At 39.9% G+C, this 21,624-nt stretch overlaps 1 protein-coding gene across 5 annotated transcripts in view; it reads left to right on the forward strand.

The window, feature by feature from the left end:
- The window catches only part of NIPAL2 (NIPA like domain containing 2), a 138,985-nt gene extending 128,843 nt beyond the window's left edge, over positions 1-10,142 (forward strand). For all 5 annotated transcript variants that reach the window (XM_069081212.1, XM_069081211.1, XM_069081214.1 and 2 more), the window contains 4 exons: positions 56-144; positions 5,398-5,461; positions 6,759-6,853; positions 9,737-10,142. In XM_069081212.1, coding sequence (XP_068937313.1) covers positions 56-144; positions 5,398-5,461; positions 6,759-6,853; positions 9,737-9,849 — 361 coding nt within the window. In that variant the 3' untranslated portion in view covers positions 9,850-10,142. The remainder of the gene's footprint in view (positions 1-55; positions 145-5,397; positions 5,462-6,758; positions 6,854-9,736) is intronic.
- Positions 10,143-21,624: the final 11,482 nt, after the last annotated feature.

Raw genomic sequence — 21,624 nt, forward strand, 5'->3', positions numbered from 1 at the left:
CTTGCTAATACCGCATGCATCTTCTCTTAGAGTCAGTGACTGTTTTCTCTTCTAGGTTTCTGAACCAAGCCATGCAGCTCTATAAGACAACCACAGTTGTACCGTTGAATTACATATTCTTCACTACCAGTGCCAATATTGCAGGTAGGCGTATGGGTTATGGACATTGGACGTGAACAAGCATTTACTTAATTCATCCAGTTTCACTCGACACTGTATTAGGCATTAGGCTTCAGTAACCAAACAAGAACAGCCCTTCCCCTCAGAGAACTTATATTCTCCCAGAGGTCATATATAGCATGTTCAAAGACAAGTCACTACAAAGCATATAGAAAGTCATGCTAAGTATTTCCAAGAGTTAGAGGATGTTGACAGCTAGGGCGGGGGAAGAAGGGACCCTGAGTTGTTAGGATAATTAACAGTCTGTGTCTGAGGGTTGAACTTTGCACTTAGATTCTGATGCTTCAAGGTCTGTGATCAGTTTGGGTCTTCTCTCCACTGTTGATCACAATTCCTCCATAACTTAATGGAAAGTCTTCAAGAATCTAAGGATTCTTTGACGCAGAGGTGAGGAGGAGGTGCCTGCCAGACATGGGCTATGATCTAAGGAAAGGCACAAAGGTAAGAGGTGGAATGTCACAAACAGCTAGCAGGTTAGTTTGACTAGAAGAGAAGGTACATGAAAGGGAATAACAAACATCAAATAAGCCTGGGGATGTAGGTGGGGGCCAGATTGTGAGGGTTTCTAATGCCAGGCTGAGGATTTTGATTAAACATGATTAAATAATTTCTCCAAACACAAGTTTCTTTTGCTCTTAAGTGAAAAGTGTCAGGTATTTGTTTGTTTTTCATGACTAAAATAATAATATGAGAAAAATAATAATATAAAGTTAAGAAGCTCGGTCCAAGCCAAAATACCATTTATTCGTTCAGCTGTAGTTTTTCTAAGTTTGACAATTGTAGTTTGTCCTATTTTTTTTGGCCAGAGGTGTACCTGCCACATCTGTATTTCAGGAGGATTTGTCTCCTAATGCAAAGTTCATGCATTTTCTTTGTGTAGAGTGATTTCTCCATTTTTGAATAGGTACAGTCATTTTTGCAGTGTTGTGGACCAGAGTAGCTTGCCAATGAACTGTGCTCAGGAATACTTAATTAATAATCGGCTTCTGAGGTTTGAACTTTGTACTTTGGTTCCAGTGCTTCAAGGATCTGTGATTAGTTTGGGTCTTCTTTGCATTGATGCTGATCACAATCCCTCTATAACTTAATGAATGGTCTTTAAGAATTGCTATAGCCAGAACATTAATCCCCTCAAGGCCAACCAGATGGTAAACCTCTCCAAAGTTATCAAGACTAGTCTTCAGACAACAGACAATCCCACACAGCCTTTCAACTAGGCCCATGCTCAAAACCATTCCAGTTTGGTTAAATTTTCCCAGAGCTTACATTATTGTTATTAGCATATAGGAAGCTTAAGACCACATCCACGACAGAAGGAGACATGATGGTAGGATTTTTGTGAAGAATCTATATACTAAATGAAGGAAATAAAATAAAGGTCTAGGATGTTTCCAACTTTAGCATGACATAGTGGCTGGTGCACTGGCCTTAGACTGAGGCAGACCTGAGTTTAGGTCTCACCTCTGAGACAATACTGATGTTGGGCACCGGGAAAATCATTTAAGTCCTCAGTACTCTGGGCAACTCTCTAAACTGCAAAAAAGTCATTGCCCTACATTGGTAGTGGGAATTTCCTCATCTGGGGCTTCCTTATGCTGATGAAATCACAGGTCCAGTCCTTATCCTCTAATATATTGATTTTATTGAGAATTTAAAACTCAAAGAATATAACCAAAAGGATTCTCTCTAGATAGATGATAGATAGATGATAGATAGATAGATAGATAGATAGATAGATAGATAGATAGATAGAAAGAGATATATATGTGTACACATGTATATATGTGAGTATATCTATACATTCATATATAAATATATAGCCCTCCAAGTTTTCTTCCAGCTCTAACAGAAAGAATAAAAACATCATTGTTTACATGTATGTTATAAAATTTAATATGAATGTGCACCAGAAACTTTACTTTTTTGTTGGAGAGAAATTACGACTAGAAAGCTTAGTTAACATTAGTGGGAAGGAGCCTTCCATATGTTCATGTCAGGACTGGACCATCTCTGCTTAGCAAGTCAATCTGTTAGTCAGCAAGCATTCATTAATTGCTTACTGTCTGCTGAGCTCTGTGCTAAATTCTGGAGAAACAAAGAAAAGTAAAAAGCACCATTTCTGCCCTAAAGGAGCTCACACTCTAATAGAGGAGGCAATGTTTAAGCCACTCTGTAATTGTAAGATAAACACAAATTAAGTGGAAGGTCGTCTCAGAGAGAAGGTACCGGCAGGGTTAGGGAGAGAAGAGAACAGAACAGCAACAAAGGTCTCTTGCAGAAGATGGGGTTTCAGCTGTCTTAAAAGATGCATGAGAAGCCAGGAGGCAGAGGTCAAGAGAGAACCTTCCAGGCCTGGGGAACAGCCCGTGAAAAGGCAAGAATGTCAATATTGTTGAATCCTAGAGTACATGGAAGGGAGTAAAGACTGCAAATGTAGGAAGGGGACAAGTTATAAAGGTTTTAAATGCCAAGCAGAGGCTTTTAAATTTGATAGTGGAGGCAATAGGGAGTCACTAGAGTTTACTGAGGAGGGGGATGATGTGGGATGACATCCTGCACTTTAGGAAAATCATTTTGACAGCTTTTATGATACCAGTCAATTGGAAGGTGTTATTAATAGCTAGAAACTCCTAGGATTAGTGGCAACTAGCATGACTTCACTAGAATGGGGTATATGGTGAACTGTTGGCCAACTTCCCATCCCAAAAGTATCGGTTTCACCAGAAGCTTCAAGTTACATGCCCTCTGAAGTACCTTAGCCCTCTGGCACATTTTATTTAATTTCTGTTTAGCTTCTATCTTATGCTTAGTACTCAGTTAGTTACTATGAGAGGTACAAAAGTAATACTGGACATGGTACCTGCCTGCAAAAAAAGCTTACCATCTAATTTAGGCAATGACCAACACGCATGAAATTTACAAACAGTATAACATACAATTAACAAATAATACAAAAAATATATATCATTCAGCATTCAATTTTGTGGTCTAACTGAAAGGTTTGGTTGACATTCAAAAAAGAGTGGGTTAATAAATACTTATTAAGCTTTTAAACGAATCAAAAGCCAGTGCCTGCCTTGAAGGAACTTAAAATCCAACTTGGGAGATATCTGTTGTTGTTTGGTCTTTCAGTTGTGCCTGATGTCTTTGTGACCGCATTTGGGTTTTCTTGGCAAAGATACTGGAGAGGTTTGCCATTTCCTTCTCCAGTTTATTTTACAGATAAGGAAACTGAGGCAAACAGGGTTAAGTAACTTAATTTACCCAGGGTCACACAGCTATTAAGTATCTGAAGCGAGATTTGAACTCAGGAAGATCAGTCTTCCTGATTCCAGGGCTGGCATTCTCTCCACTGTGCCACCTAGCTGCCCCTCATGGGGGAAACAACAAATGAACAGATATGTATAAACAAGCTATACAGGTCAAATAGGAGGTAATTAAAAGAGAATTTAAAGGGCTTGGGAGAGGTTTCCTATAAAAGATGTAATTGTAGTTGGGCCTTGAAGGAAGCCAGAAGTGACTAAGGACTAGATAAGTCAAAGTATTGATAAAGAACTTGAGATGAGCCTTGAAGAATGGGTAGTATTTGAATACACAGAAGGAAGGGGGGACATTCCAGATTAGGGGAGCAATGTAAGGGAGGAGTGAGCAGTGAGGAGATTGGCTTGATTAGATCAGAGGGTGCATATTGAAGATTATTAGAAAATTATAGAAGATTATTAGAAAATAATTGAGTGGGGACCTGATTCTATTGAAATGCCATTTAATTTAATTCAGTTCAGTTGAAAGCATTAAGTGGCTGCTTTGTACTCTGTACTTCCTAGGGAATATATAGGGAAAAAAACAACCAAAAATCTCTACCCTCAAGAAACTTACATTTGGTTGAAAACTATGCAGCAGAATTTTAGACATAAATGCAACAAGATTCAGAGACACTTCCATTGAAAGGTTTTGAACTGGGAAGTCAGTTGGTGAAAGTAACAGTTAAAGAAGACTGGCCTAACAGCATTATGCCGGGTGGATCTTTGGGAGAAAGAGCAAGGACAGAGGCTATTAAGTAGTTCATGAAGTAGGCTTGGTCAAGGTCAGGTTCCCCACCCCTAGTCTAGGGTTTGGGCAGTGAGACTGGAGAGAAAGGGGTGGCTTTTAAAAGCAAAAATAAGCAGATTCTGATGATTAATCGAAGAAGAAGTGTAAACTAGAGAGAGATTCTGAATTATTTGAAGACAAAGCCTTCAGCCAGATCAAGACATTCCTATTTGTATGCATTCACATGAGTTATGCATAATGAATAACAATTGTAATGTGATACGATGTGTATGTACAGCTGAAACCTCTTCTATGAAATCTCTTCTCCAATTCAGAAATGAGCTCCTCTATGAACTGGAACACCTTACTTCTCAGTTTGTATCCAGGGGGCTTAGCGAGTGCTTGGTGCATGGCTCACACCTGATAAGTGCTTTTTCATTCACACGTGTATATATACATATACATGGTGAGAGTTTTCTCTTCTACTTTGACGAGAAAAGAGAAAAGTGATTCAGAGTTATGGTTCAGGGCATCCATGCAGTCTATCAGTATAGACAGCTAGTGAGTGGTGCAGTGGATAGTGTCTTGAACTTGGAGTTACTTCAGATCTGGCCTCAGACATTAGCTGGGAGACTCTGGGCAGCTCTCTTATCCCAAGTGTCCTTATCTGTAAAATGGGAATTAGTAAGAGTACCAAAGTTGTTGTTCATAAAATTAAATAATACTTATAAAGCACTTTTGTAAACCTTGAAATGTTAGCTAGTATTATTATCATACTCACAATACCAACACTGTATGACAGTAAAGCATTAAAATTATATATTTAGCAATCAACAGGGCAGGTAGGTGGCTCAGCAGATAGATAGATTGCAGGGCCTTCAGTCAGGAAGACCCAAGTTCAATTTGACTTAATACTTCCTAGCTGTGTTACCTTATACAAGTCACTTAACACTGCTTCAGTTACCTCACCTATCAAAGGAGCTGGAGAAGGAAATGGCAAACCACTCCAATATCTCTGCCAAGAAAACCCCAAATAAGGTCACAAAAAGTCAGACCTGAGTGAAACGACTGAACAACAACATTTACTTAAAGCCAATAATGTCACAGTATCCTTTTTTTAGAAATGAATTCTGTGCAGCTGAAGGCATGACAAATATGTAATTCTTTTTATCTTTGGTGCCATTCTAGGAATCATATTTTATCAAGAATTCCTTGGGGCAGCCTTGCTTAGTGCATTCATGTACCTTTTTGGGTGAGTATTCCAAATTGAACAGAAAAAAGTCCTTTTTGAAATACTTGAATGTGGAATCATATTCCTTTTATTTATATTCTTGAGTACCATGTATATGGTATAAGTATTATAAATGTAATGTGGGACACTAGAAATACAGCAAGAATCTTAGCTCTTAACAGAAAGATTTTTTAAGTCAGCATCCATTGTTCTTTATCTTTGGCTAGGTGACATGTCATTAAAGTGTTTATCTCTCTGAGGGCTTCAAGACAGTCAGGTATCTTCTGTTCTGCCATAAACTAGAAAATCATTCTTTGGCCCAGTCCATGGCCCACCATAACAGGCTGTATCAGATCCACATAAATCCACAAGACACTCCCAAGTAAACTCCAGGCATCTCATAGGACCACTCATGCCCTCAGGGCCACCCAGACAGATGGAAGCAATTGTATTGAGGCAGGCTGAAGGCTGGGGCTTAATAATATTCTGTTTTGGTATAGTTCTTCTGTTTTCAAAGTCCTTTGATATAGGACCCCACTATAGGGGTTTAGTGACTATAATCCCTGATATTCACCCCCACCTAAAAAGATTGGACATCGTAAAAAGGTACTACATGGTCATTGAGTTCTTGGAAATAATCAGCTAACTAGGAAGCATTTATTAGGCACTTTCTCTATGCCAGACATCACACTAGGCACTGAGGATATAGACATAAATCAAACTGGTCAATGTATAGGACTTATTCCCTCATACATGGCAGTGACAGCTTTCAGACTGTGACTCACTTGATCTTAATTACTCCATACAATTCCAACTTGAGTTTTGTTTGGTTGGTTTTACTCTACTCAGAACAAGAAAAAAGTCAACTTGAAAATGTAATTTCACAAAATATTTTGTAAGGCTGAATTTCTGGATCTGAACCCTGTGACTGATCTTGAAGCCAAGGACAAAGAAAAGTCCTAGAAAATTAAAGAATCATTTCTTTAAAAACATATGTTGAGTACCAGTAATAGGGATGGGCTTGCAGAGCAACAGATAATGCCTCGTCTCTGCCCAAAGAGGCTAGGGTTTGCTTTAGCCAACCAGATGGTGAAAACATGGGGCAGAGGATTTATGAGAAGCTCCCCAGGCCTCAGCTTTGGGTGTGAGCATCATCAGCCACAACAAGGACAAATGGCGGCCAGCTCACTACGAATGAGAAACAGAATGAACAAAGCCATTGGAATCTGTGTTGCTACTGGGAGTTTGAGGTTCCAGTGGCTTATTTGTTTAAATGATGGGTAGTTCCATTTTTTCTTGACAGTCACTATTCTTGCAGGTGTTTTCTGTCCTTCTTTGGAGTAGTTTTGGTCACAAGAAATCGAGAAAATGAACATTCACAACAATCATACATTGATTTTGGACAGATTCCTGGTAAGATTTCAGACTCTTTAACTTGTTCACAGAAATTTCTGTCATCACAAATCAGTCAGTCCACCCACAGGCATTTTTTAATGGGGCAGGCTTTGGGGATACAAAAATGAAATGGTCCCTGTCCTCAAAGTGTTTATATTCTAGTGGAGGGAGTAGTGTTTTCACAAATAAATAAATATAGGATACTTTTTTTTTTTTTAGCAAAAAGGACACAGTAATAGAAAGAGATGCAGAGGGAGAGGGAGACATTGATATTTTTGGATGACCAGTGCATTGTAACAAGCTGTACCGTCTTAGGGAACTGGTTGTTAAATTTTTAGTATGAGCATTTACACCCAGAAAATCAGCAAACACTACAAATCAGGGCTTGGATTATTGCTTCATTGATTTACTAAACTTAACAAAGTGATGAGGAAAATGTTAATAGTGTAAATTAAATTTAAAATTGTGTTATGAGTACAGTTTTTCCTGGAGAGCCAATTGTTAGACATTTACTAGTATATCCCTGGTCATGTGACATCATGTGTGACTTTTTTTCTGAATCACTAGGCCTCATTCTGTTCTCTGAGACCAAGTAGAACAAGCTTAATTCAGATAGCTGTGAAAAGATACATGCCCCGGGGCAGCTAGGTGGCTCAGTGAATAGAGCAAGGGCCCTGGAGTCAGGAGGACCTGAGTTCAGATCTGGCCTCAGACACTTAACACAAAAACTAGCCATGTGTCCTTGGGCAAGTCACTTAACCCCAATTGCCCTACCAAAAAAAAAGAAAAGATACATCCCTTTCATTGTCCTGATCACTGCCTCTGCCATCTTCCCTAAAGTGTATTCCCCAGAAAAAATTACACTATTTATGTCTGGCCAGTCCACCTCTCACTGCTCCTCAGGGCTGTGATCTTTAGGGGGAAAAGAAAGGCATCCAGGAGATTCTCATAGACTTACACACTGAAAATATGGCCAGTACTTTTTAAAATAGTTTGCTACTGGGCAACAGATATGAGCCACATAAAGGCAGAGCGTTCATAGCAAATACTGCCTCCATGGCAAGAACTCTTTAACTATTACAGTAAATATTTGGGGGGGAGTATTCTCATGTGACATAACCACAAGCCTGTGGAAAGTAATAAATTTAGTAGGCCACTAACAAGAAGTGCTTTAATTTATTACATGTGTAGTGTGGGCTATGTGATCTGCATAGGGAAAAGAAGAAATAGCAAGTTAGAAGAAATTTACACAGGCTAGTAAATGCTTTATTGATAAGTGGAGCACTAGAAAAACTGTGGTTAAGGGAAAGAAAATAGAACTTTGAGTCCTTTAGCCTGAATTTGATGTTTTTTTAAAAGAAGCATTTATTATGTGCCAGGGACTGTGTTAAATGTCTTACAAATATCTCATTTGATCCTCACAATAACCCTGGGAGGTAGGTGCTATTGTTATTGCCATTTTACAGTTGAGGAAACTGAAGCAAGCAGAGGTTAAGTGACTTGCCCAGAGTCAAACAGTTCTTACCTCTCCGAAGCCAGATTTGAACTCTCGTCTTCCTGACTCCCAGTCCAGGGCCCTATCCCACTGTGCCACCTGACTCTGACACTTGATATATAAAGTCCCTATCTGGTATTTAAATTCCTGCGTAGCCTCTCCCCTTTCCACCTTTCCAGTCTGCTTAGCCCTCTACTCCCCTCTGCACCCTCTATGATCTAGTGACACAGACTTCCTTGGCTGTGCCTTGAACAAGCTTCCCCCTCTCCAGACTCCAGACATTTTCACTAGCTGTCCCCCTTGCCCACGATATCCCCCCTCTTCATCTCTACCTCCTGACTTCCCTGGCTTTTTTCAAGATGCTGATCAAATCTCACCTTCTGCTGGAGAGCTCTCAGTCCGTCTGGGACCACAGCATATCAGTGCTGTCCAAGGGGTTTTCTTGGCAAAGATACTGGAATGGTTTGCTCTTTCCTTCTCCAGTGAATTAAGGCAAACAGAAGTTAGATGACTAGTCCAGACTCACACAGTAGTAACTGTATGTGGTCAGATTTGAACAGGTCTTCCTTACTCCAGGCCCAGCCCTCCATCCACCGAGCCACCTAACTAGCTGCCTCCAATCTTATATGTACCTAGTTATTTATATATTTTCTCCCCCATTGGAATGTGATCTCCTTGAGAGGAGGGGGCTGGGTTTTTTTGTTTGTTTTTCCCTATATCCTCAACACTTTGCACAATGTCTGATTCATTTTAAGTGTTTAATAAGTGCTTATTGACTTAATTAACTATATGACCATGGGTAGGTCAAAGGGACATAACTTTAGAACTCATGAGCCATCTAGTCCAAACTTCCTATTTAATAGATGAGGAGACTGAGACCCACAGAAGGTAAGTGATTTTCCCAAGATCACACAGGTATTATCAGAAGTGGGATTCAAATCCAACTCCTGGCTCTCTTTAATCCAGACAGCATTATTTCCATTGTATCACACTGCTTCCCCTATCTTTTTGAGCTTCAGTCACTTTACCCATAAAATAGAGTTATTTCTATTTTTGAGCCATTAAAATGCTATGCACATTTACTTAATATGGACATATATGAAGACAGTGTCACGTGGTGGATTAGAGAGTTAAATTTAATCTATAATACCGGGATTCAAGACCCACCTTTTTACAGATACTGGGTCTGTGACCCCGAGCAAATGACTTAAGCCCTAATTTCGCCTGGCAACTCCCTAAGACTATAAGCCACTAACTATTTCTGATGAGCTTTGGTAGAGGAAAGGTTTCTCTACCCAAGAAATACAAGCTCCTTCCGAAACTGATGAAGTCACTGGTCTGGCCCAAAAGGGGAAAGAAAAAAAAAGACTTGAAGGATTTTTAAAAAATTCTTCTCATCCCCACAGGAAAACAAATGTTGGACAAAATCCAGCCAGAGGCCAATGGCCAAACCTATGGAACCTTGCCTGATGAAAGCAACTCCACGAAGAGCCCAGGCAAAGAGAAGAAAGACATCTGAATGCCAAGAGGAATGTTTGTTGGCCTGTTATCCGATACCACCTTTAAAGCTAACTACACATGTCCTATTTGTGGCAAAAGTTATTTTATGGTGACATTTGTTCACATTGTGTCAGTGTTTCCTGCCCTCTCCTCTTGGGACAATCATGTGCCTGCTCAGCTTTGAGAAACTAATACTTTCTGAAAACCGAAAAGTCTAGAAATGTAATCTGAAATTATTGTAATGTTCCAGACCTCTGACTAGTCATCATTTATTTGTCCTTGTAGAGTTTAAATACATCATAGATGAGTGTTTGTGTGTGTTTGGATGTCTGTGTACATATATGCAGGTGCATCATATTTCGTATTCAAGCCAAACGTGTTTTGGAAGAGTCAGTTTTCCTACTTTATATTCACTTCTTTTTACCTACTCCTGACACACTTTGAAAAAAGAGAGGCTTTATACTATTCCTTTTTTTTATGAGGGAGAATTATTTAAAGCATACTAATAAAGAACTAATCCTTGGAGTCCTAGATTAGTTCGGTGAATCATCTTTTCTAAAAATCAAAGCTTTTGCAGTCATCCTTTGAAAATTAAGGGCCTTTTGTAGACTGGATTTTTTTTTCAGCAGTACACTCTAATTATGGACCTCAAAGCTTAATATCTTTGGCTGGTGTATTAAAAAATAACCTATTTAAGATAGAAAAGTTTTAATAGGAGAGCATACTTTATGATGTTAAATAACTATAAGTAATACTTACATAGTGCTTTCAAGTTTGCAAATCACTTTCCATAAATTATCTCATTTTATCCTCATAAGAACCTTGTGAGGTATGTAGGTGCCTATTTTATAGATAGGTTAAGTATCCCCATTTTATACATGAGGAAACTGAAGCTCAGAGAGGTTAAATGTCAGAGGCACGATCTGAACCCTAGTATTTCTGACTCCCAAGTCCAGCCCTCCATTATGCCATGCTGCTGAATTTTCCTATAAAAAATAAAAAGTGCATATCCTTCTTAGTTCTGATGCTCTGATATAATAATTGAGTTTGAAGAAAATCTCCATATGCTATATCATACATTTGCCTTTCATTATGATGTCTTTGACAAATAGATTGTGCAATATGATTTTTTTTATGAGCAGAGATGTCAGAATTCCTTTTAAAATTATTAGTGATATTCTCAGCAGCTGGGAGCTGTTTTTATTGCAGGTAATTAGCTCAGAGATTTAAAAAGCCATTCTAGGTAAAGAGAGACTTACATTGCTGAAGAACTGAATTTCAACTGAATTTTAAACCTGTACTTAATTATGGGAAGAGCCTATATTTGAATCGTAACTTTCCAGAGTTCACAAGCACAAAATATATTGAGGTGGGCATTCTGTGACAGAAGATCACCTTTGATCACGTTTATTTCCACGCAAAATTGATTCATAGTGTGTCACACATGAATTGAGTTGAACAAATATTTCTTAAATATTTCTGTTTCTTACTATGCACAAAACACCATGCCTGGCTCTGTAATGACGACTATGACCATCTGGACCCTCAAGTAACTCAAAGTCTCGTAGATAAGGAATAACTTATTGTTGTTGTTTCATTTCACTTGTGTCCGACTCTTTGTAACCCCACTTGGGGTTTTCTTGGCAAAGATACTGGAATGGTTTGTGATTTACTTCTCTAGCTCATTTTTACAGATGAGGAAACTGAAGTAAACAAGGCTAATTGGTTGTCCAGGGTCACACAGTTAATAAGCGTCCAAGACCAGATTTGAATTCAGGAAGATAATTCCAAGCCCAGTGCACTATCCACTGGACCACCTAGATGCAAGGAATAAGTATTCAAATTATTATAGTACAAGATAGTATGTTGATTGAGTTCAAATCAACAAATGTTATTAAGCACCTACAATGCACAAGGCACCATGTTAAATGCCAAGGATTCAAAGACCAGCGGTAACTCAATCCATGCCCATTCCCTCCTCCAAGTTCCATTTGTTTGGTCCCTTTGTTAGGTCCTCTCTTGAAGTGTTCCCTCCTCATTTCTGCCCCTTGGAAGCGCTGGCTTCCTTAAAAGCTCAGCTCAGGCACCATCTCCTAACCCTACTTTAGTTTTAGGAGTTTATTTTAGGAGAAAATAAATCTCCAAAGAGAAGAAAACAGCTCAGGCTGACCCAGACCATTCTGTCTCTGGAATTAGCTCACTGACCATCAAACCCAAGTCTTTGTTATGATGCTTCAGCCAGTGTTTTACAGGACATCTCATCATTCCCTGATGGTGACTTCAATCAATCAACAAGCATTTATACTAAGTGTCAGGCAATGTGCTCTGGGGTTGTGGACAAAAGTGTCCCTGACCCCAAGGAAGTCATTCCATTCCAAGCAGGAGGAGGAGAAGGAGACAGTGTGTACAGATATAAATAAAATAGGAATCTAATGCATGAGTATACCCCCCTGGCTTGCTAAGATGTCCCTACAGCTGGAGGACAGTGAGATAACTTTCTGGGAAAATTGTTATGATGAGTAAAAGAAGTACCTTGGGGAGACAAACTATGGCGCATGTGTAGACATTGTTATTTTTGTTGGCAAGAAGATGCCAAAGCTTTCAAAAAAGCCTGTCAATTTCAACTATGGTCCCTGTCTCATTTGCTTCTCTGGGATCTCAGAAAGTCCTTTTCTCATAACATCCAGTGAAAGGAATATAGTCTCCAATCTTGGGAATTTCAGAAGTCAGGAAAGCAGGTAGTTCAACAGAACTGGGATGGACAGTATGATCCACAGGGTCATGAAGACTGAATGACTGAACAACAAATATGCAAAACAAATACAGGGTAATTTGGGGAGGGACAGAACTGGTGGGTGGCTAGACTAGCAGAAAACCTACACTAGGGGAAGAACTAAATTTTTCAAAATATTATATATTTGTTATTGCTCAATTGTGTCCAGCTCTTCTTGGTCCCATGAAGTTTTCTTGGCAAAGATACTGCAATAGTTTGCCATTTCTTTCTCCAGTGGATTAAAGCAAACAAAGTTAAGTGACTTGCCCAGTGTCACACAGCTAGTATCTGAAGCTGGATTTGAACTCAGGTCTTCTTGACTCTAGGCCCAGTGGTCTCTCCACTGAACTACCTAGCTGCATAGAATATAGGACCATACTAATATAGAAATATGTTTTGCATGACTTCACATGTATAATTGGTATCATATTGCTTGCCTTCTCAAGGGGTAAGGAAGGGATGGAAGGGAAGAAGAGAATTTAGAACTCAATATTTTAAAAAATGAATGTTAAATTGTTTTACATGGGATTGGGGAATATTTGACAAAATAAATAATACTATTTTTAAAAAAAGAATACATGGACATATTCTAGATCCTTAAATCCCTGAATAACTAGCATCTTTCTATATATAAAGGAAATTAAAACAGAAAATTTGGTATCTTTCATCACTGCTTAAATTTCCCATTCCTTTTGGTAGTTCCCATTTAGACCACCACCTAGCTAAATTAAAAAGAGCCTTATTGAACCCACACTCCAGGTTGATGTGTTGGGGATGAGTAATAAGGCACCTCCCATCCAGCAGATTAAAATAGAGGCCTTTACCTTCTGCTTGTGTCTCAGTTTACACGTCTGCTAACCCTATAATTTGTAATACTTAAGTGAACAGGATCACTTGAAAAAGAAAATAAAGGAAAATTTTCCTGAAATGGTGACTCAGAATGTAGGCTCCAACTTTTTACCCCCTCTGGGTCCTGGGGAATCTATTCTACAGCTGAGAAAGCAGAAAAGGCCAGACAGATCTAGTAAATTGTCTTTATCTCTGGGCCCTTGAAGAGAAATGTCAATCAATAAAATGAGAGATGGAGTCCAGCAGAGACCAATGCAGCAAGACGGGCCCACAGTGACACATAGCTGCAATGTTCAGACGGATCTAAGGAAATGCAATTTCTGAAGGCAGATTCACCTCTGATTGACGGGCTGTCACTTCCAGAGGCACTCTATCTAGGCAGGCAGCACCCGCCCCTGTCACACTCAGCTGTCTCCTGGAAATGTGTATGACAGTTAGCAAGATCAGCCCTTTCAACAGCCACCGAGGATGAGTTTATTGACATTGTGAAATTGGCTGTCAGGAACAGGCCTTTTACCTGACAGTAGCAGGTGAGTGTGTGTGTGTGTGTGTGTGTGTGTGAATACCAGGAGATCCAAGTACCTTCATGGCACTTGTGGGCGTATGTGCTAAGCCAGCAAGGTTGCGAAGCATTCTAAGTTGGTCGGTGACCCAATCCTTGAGTGAAATCCAGCATTATTATTTGGAGAATTGTGACCTGGCTTCGAATTGTCTGGCTCATCAATGTACTGATTTTCATTACCTTCATGCTTCTTCAAAAGAAAAAAATAATGAAAATCTGCATGTACAGAATTTCCATTAAAAAAACTATAGACCAGTCTGAGAATATTAAATTTAGGTTGAAATGTTTTAGTCCTTGCTGTCTCTTATTACCTAGCGCTTGGAACTTGTGAGACCCAGGGGACAAAGTTCCCACCCAAGAATTCTTGGGTCCATCCCCTTTCTTTCTCATCAGCCTTGGGGTGTAGGACAGCTTACTTCCTACCATGCCAAGAGAGTCGTTCACTTTCTGGAGACACTCCTGGGCCCAAAGAATATTGTTTTTTTCCTAATAAGGGATAAAATCCATCCTCCCCTGTCAGGGCTTATTGAGCGTTAAAGAACACTAATTCTAACATAAAGGACAAGTGGCAGTCCTGAAATCTAATAGATGTAATGATTCTGGGGTGGAATCTGCTAAGCCTGGCCGCTGCCAGAAACTTCACTGAGTTCTAGGCAAGATGGTCTCCATGTTCCAAGAAAGACTCTCCGAACCAGAGAGTTGGCAAGTAGACACGTGTTTGGTGGCTTAACTAAGTCAGTCAGTTCCTAATGGGGCCTAGCACTAATGGACCGAAGCCACTTTGCACATTTGAGATGTTAATATACAGACACATGGGATAATCTCTTCAGTATGCATGAGTCCTACCTTCTGATCCTTTCTCCATGGTTCTAATTTGAAAAATAACCTCAGCAATTTTGTGGTGCCTTGGGCTATAGTCCTCTGTCCAAAGCACCTCGCCTAAGCCTTCTAAATACTAACACTGGCAAGGAGACTAATCCACTCAAGAACTTTGAGCCAGGGGACTCAGGGTTTGAGGCCTTTTTCTCCTGCATATTTTCTCAGTAATTATTACTAGTGTAAGAAATATCAACAATTTCCCTCTAGGGGAGAAGTACACCTTCAAGTGCCCTTTTGAAGGCTTATCTACCAGCTCATGATGCCATTTTTAACATAGAAAACATTAATAAGCTCCCTTTATCTCCATTCACTTCACTTATGCTTCTAAGATAGCAGCTCACGCTTTGTCAGTTGTGTGGGACCCTCTGAAAACCCCACCGAAAAAATCCACAACCCCATCATTTGCCTTTGAGGGACGTGTCAGTGCTAAATAGACACTTGGTCATATGACCCTAGTCTTCCTCTTGGAGTGAGAGCAGATCTTAATGATACAGAAGGGCAGAAATAGGAGGAAATAGCAGCAGAGGAAAATGTTTAAACTTGATGCAAGGAGAAACTTTCTAACAATTAGACTAAGGGTTCTGAATTTTTTGTGTGTGTCAGGGACCTAGAGGCATGCTGGAGCCAGCTCAAGATGGTTTGTGAGAGCCAAATATTAAATGTTTCATGTGAGAATTTATACCTCCCAAATCAGCAAATGCTACAAAGAAGGACTTGATTTTATTGTTTTGTTGATTATCTAGATTTTACAAAGTGACAGAGGAAAATGTTATTCATGCAGATTAAACTTAAAAGTGTGTCTTATGTAATTTTTTTTGGACAGCTGATTGTTAAACATTTACCTATACACCCCTCCATGGACCTCTTTAGCATATTCAATCAATCAAACATTCTGGTGAAGCCTATAGAGGCCTCTTCTGAATAATGTCTTTAAATGCATAAAGTAAAACACGTAATAAGACTACCATGAAAATCAATTATGTTGAAATATAGTTATCAGAACATTTTTTAATAAAGAAATTCACAGACCCCAGGCTAAGAAACCATGAATAAACACTATCTCTAATGGATTGGGCTGCCTTGGGAAGTAGTGGGTTCCTAATCCCTAGAATTCATCAGGCAGAGATTGGATATTTATAACCCAGTGGTGTCAAACTCAAGTAGAAATGGGGGCCACTAACCTATACATAAGGATCTCTGTTGGCTACATGTTGAGTTAGAAAATCACACATCAATACTACCTTTGTTCTATTGTACTTTTATCTATTTTGTTAAATAGTTCCCAATTACATTTCAATCTGGTTTGAACCTCACTTGGGCATGCTACAGCCACCGTAAGGTCAGCTGACGAGGGCATCTCTGTTGTAAGAGGTTCTTAGTCAAGTGTGAATCGGACCACACTGATCTGTGGGGTTTCTTCCAATTCTAAGACATCGTGTTGGAGGTGTAGAAAGTTACCCCTCCTCCATCTGTTACATGCAATTTGTTGCTGTTATGATAAAATAGTTATTCTGTGATCAACCCCTTTTTTCTCCAAGATTCCCTCAGTTCTCTCCTAATCAAGGCTCAATGATACTGATTTCCAGTTTGAGAAACTCCCTCTTTTTACAGATGGGGAAACCGAGGCACAGAGAATTGAAATGACTTATCCAATATCACACAGCTTATAAGTAGCAGAGCCAGGTTTCAAATTCAAGTTCTTAGACTCCAAATCTTATACAATTCTCACTGTGCCTCATTGTCTCAACTTGTCAACCATGTCACACTGAACCTTCAAAACCACTCCTGCTTCACCATTATACTAATTCTTGACTTTGTCCATCTGGGTACTACTCCCTCCATGGATAATAACAATTGTTGACATTTATCTAACATTTAATGCTTGCAGAGCACTTGTGTGCATTATCTCATGTGACCCTCTTAACGACCTTGTGAGGGAAGTACTATTCATTATCTCTACTTTTTCTTTCTTTGGCTCACACCTGGGAGTTCAGTGTTATAGTGAGGAAACATCCTCTGCTAATGTCTCAGAGAGATGGTTATAACCTTAGAGAGTTCCCCTGAGGAAGGGACCTAGGACGTAGCCAAGGACAACAGACTTAAGATCAATCTATTAACCAATCAGTCAATCAAAGTATTAAAAGTGGGACTTGAAGCCAAGTTGTCCCTACTCAAAGGCTGGTTCTAGATCCACTACTTTACAGATGAGGAAACTAAGACCCAGAGTGGTTATGTGATTGTCTCAGGGTCACACAGCTAACAAATGTCTGAGGGAGTATTTCAAACCCTGCTCTCTCTGACTCCAAATCCATTGTTTTAATTTTATGCTTTTATAGATGGTCCCTTGAGCTTCTGCCACCAAAAAAGAAAATTCAGCAGCATCCAGTGGCTGTCTGGTGATGAATCTTTTAGAAGATAGCTAGGCTGTTTCCCCAAAGCACTGTCCTTCACCACCCTACCTGACACACACCCATATTTTAACCATTTCCATATAATATCCATTTTAGAGCTTGTGCTCCCGAGCATACCTTCAAGAACAAAAGTTAAACTCCATGACATGCCAAGGAGTCTTCAAGCCTACAAGTCTGAGAAAATACGAAGATGATGTTAGTATTAGGTATATATAACAAACCACTGTGCTGTTACACAGTGATCATCAGGGATCTCAGCAACAACCAGTGGGCTTGACCAGTGCCCAAAAGAACTTCAACAAGCTGTGGAGTCTCAGAAGTTGAAGGGTTCCTATGAGTTTTAGACAGAATTCTTAGTATCTAATAATCATATTTATCCTCTAGCTTTATTTCCATTCTGCTTATTTACCAGGGGGAATTTTACAAAACATTACCAGAGCCCCCAAGACTTTCTGCTTATAGTAAAAGTTCCCACTTTCACTAACCTCTTGATTTTCTTTTTTTAAATTTCTTTTATTTTTAATTTATGGAAGAAAACAAGCATTTTCATAATATAGTATAATAAAAAAGATAATCGCACATGAAACTGTAATTCTATTATATACAATTTACTATTCTTTTAAAATCTATAATAAGGTTATCCTGTAAATTTCTTTTTCTTTTTTTCCTTTTTTTCTTCCTTCCCTCCCTCCCCCCGCCCTAGAAGTGGCTACCATTAGACACAAATAGGTATATATGTGTGTGTATGTATAGGTACATTTATATACATATACATATATACACACATACCGTGTTTCCCCGATAATAAGACACTGTCTTATTAATTTTTTTGGACAGAAAAACACCAGAGGGCTTATTTTCAGGGGAGGGCTTATTTTAATGAACATTGACAGCAATTTTAATAAACAGGTAAATGTGACCAAAATATGTACCTTTATTCAATAAGCAAATCACTGGGGAAGAACAGGATGACGCGCTCACTGCTGCAGCTCTGATTGGATGCAGCTCGGAGCGCGGCATGCGTTTCACCGGGGCGGGGGGGGGGGACGGTGCATACAGAGGGTACCATAATGTAGCGTGTAGCACAGGGGATCACCTTCACTATAGTAGCAATCTCAATAGGGCTTATTTTCAGGGGAGGGCTTATTTTAGAGGAACCTTACACAGTAAGGGGAGGGCTTATTTTCGGGATAGGTCTTATTATCGGGGAAACACGGTATTCTGGATGCAGATAGTATCTTTGTTTTTATGTCCTTTATCGTTAATTTGGGTATTTGTAATAGTCAAATGACTTATTCACTCAAAATCATTCTTAAAACAATATTGCTGTTACTGTATACATTTTTCTACTTACTGAGAATCATTTGTGTGATCCCCAGTGGTGAACTTTTGGAAATTCATGGACAAGAGCTGCCCAGAAAGGATAGGCATGGACAAGTCATGATCAGCACCATTGATAGAAACCCCTGAATCAATGAGATCTCAGGTCAGTTTGAGTCAAGTATCATTTACTGATTATCTTGAGAATTCTTAGAATCATAGAATATGAGTTAGAAGAACCCTTAGAGATAAACTGCAGTGACTCCCTTACTACCTCTAGTATCAAATATAAGATTCAATGTTTGTCTTTCAAAGCTCTTTGTAACCCGGCCTTTTCCTACATTTCTGATCTTACACCTTACCCACCTCCATGGACTCTATACCTCATTGCCATTCTTCCAACTCAATACTCCATGTCCAGACTCTATGCCTTCTCAGTCACTGTCCTCTCACCTCTTGGCTTCCATGGCTTCCTTCAAGTCTCAACTCAATCCTATATTCTGGAAGAGGTCTTTCTTGATCTCCCCCTCCTATGTCCCACCCACCCTTGCTATGTCTTCATTCTCAGATTACCTCCCATTTACACTAAATATCTTGTACCTAGTTGTTTGAATGTTGCCCTTCCTTGTGGTCAAGGACTCTGCTTTGGCCATTTAAAAATCCTCAGCACTTAACACAGTGCCCATAGTAGGCACTTAATAAATTCCTGATGACCACGATGATGACGAAGAAGAAGATTATGATGATGGAAGGTTAAAATGAGAGTCATTTTAACTTCCTCATTCCACAAAAAAGGGAAGTTTAACCCCACACAGCTAGCTAATGACAAAGCTGGAACTGGCCCCCACTGGGTATGCTTACTCCTTATCCAGGCTTCCATCTTCATTTCTAATCATGTGTTTCTGATCTACCAGGAAACAGTAAAAGGCAAGCCAGTCGGAGCAAGGAAGCAAACTCATGTCAGATGCCTCCCTTGGTTCTGTGTAGAAGCAGAAATGCCATTTGAGTTGCCCTTTCATTGCTTGGGGGCTAGAAACAGTTTGATTTCACAATCAATTTGTAAAGGGAATCTTTTTTTTTAAGTTTGCTTTGCAAGCTCAGCCTATGACAGGAGTCAACCCTGGAGGCAATTTAATATCACTGGTGGCTTGAGTAAAGGTATTAGGAATGTACTTTAAAGTTTTTAGGAGAAGTCACTTAAAATTATGTTGACATCATTGTAAAGATTAAAATGGATGAATTTAGAAGCAGTCCATCAGAAACAGGATGCAGTTCTTTAGGGTAGTACAGCAGTATGAAACATGGAGAGATGACCAGACCTGGAGGCAGGAGACCGGGATGCCAATCCCATCCTTGACTCTGTGACTCTGACATGTCATTCAATCTTTTTGAACTCCATTGCCTTCATATGCAAAATAAGGATAATGGCACTGGTCGTTATTGAGTCCTGTTTGATTCTTCCTGACCCTCTGGACCATAGCATACCAATATACTGTCCATGTGGTTTTCTTGTCAAAGATACTAAAATGATTTGCTCTTTCCTTCCCCATGTTCTTTTACAGATGAGAAAACTGAGGCAAACAGGGTTAAGTGACTTGCCCAGGGTCACATAGCTTGTAAGGGTCTAAGACAGGATTTGAACTTATGAAGATAAATATTTCTTATTCCAAGCCCAGTGCTCTATCCATAGCACTACCAATCATGATGCAAAATTAACCCTCTTTATGTAGAAGGGAGAAGCCATCATCCTGAGTCAATACATCAGGGTAGAATAGCTAAAAGCAAAAGAGAAGCTACAAAAAGAACATTTCTCAAGACGGTGGATTTTGCCATAGAAGCTGAAACATGAGGCTATACTATTGGAGCAAAGCAAGCTCCATGGGGTCCAAATCATAGACTGAAAGCTAAGGAATGTCAAAGGTCACCAAATGCAACTCCCTGGTTTTACAGAAAATGAGGCCCAGAGAAGGCTGGTGACTTGTTCTAGGTCACACAGGCAACAAGAAGCAGCCTAGGGATTTGAAGTCAGGGCCTCTGACCCCAAATTTCAGTACTCTAGCCACTGAACCATGTGGAAAATCCTTGTTTTAGCTCCCTAACATGTTTGTTTTCTGCCTCTTCTCACTCATCTCTGCATCTGTGTGAAGCAAAAGAGGCAGGGATGACAAGAATTCTAGCTATCTAGTGCATAATGAAAGCCCTTAGGCGTCCAACGTTGGGACCCATGGGGGTCCTATAGCACCTCTGGAGGGAAAGATGCAGAAATGACCAGGGAACTATTCCTTTGTCAACATAGGAACATAGGGCTTTCCTTTTCCTTTCAACTCTAGAAGTCCATACTCTGTGATTCTACAAGCAATATTGAGAGCTCTCCCTGGGCTCAGGGTGCTGCCTGGGCATCTTCCCAGACTCTCCAAGCAAGTTCTAGGCTGGGGTCCTGGACTTTGCCTTCAAAAATCATCTGGTTCTACTGATGGGGCTTGTATCAAGTGACCATGTTGCCCATTCCTCTGCAGGTAAGAAGCCAGGACCTGAGGCTCACTTTTCTGCTCTCAGTCCCCCCCCCACCCTTTCCCCTACTCCCCCACTCCCTGACTTTTACAAAGACAAGAACAAAGGAAAGCCCAGGGCCTGTTCACATGCTCTTTCTTGGCCTGGTGCATAGCTCACTCTCCTCACTTGCCATTACACAGGCCGCCCACTAAAGCAAAACACCTGTTTCCTGCCCAAGCTTAAGCCCCAAGCCTTTCCAAAGTTTCTCTAAAGAAAAAAACCTATCCAAACCACGGCTGGGGAATGACAGTCTTGGCACCAATCTAGGCTGCATTGATTGTTCGCTAAGGAGCCCTATGGAATCTGGACTCATTTTCCACTGAAATGAGGGAGAGTAACAATGGCACCAAATAAAAATAGATTCCTCAGTGTTTTCGAGTGACTCTGCACCCCTGGCTCTCAGCACCGCCAAGTGACTCCACTGGACATCTGGGCCCAAAGTGCCTT

This window comes from Petaurus breviceps, unplaced genomic scaffold, assembly GCF_028583685.1.
Source record: "Petaurus breviceps papuanus isolate PSGF00001 unplaced genomic scaffold, PetGlider_PUasm1.0 98, whole genome shotgun sequence".
Classification (NCBI taxonomy): Eukaryota; Metazoa; Chordata; class Mammalia; order Diprotodontia; family Petauridae; genus Petaurus; species Petaurus breviceps.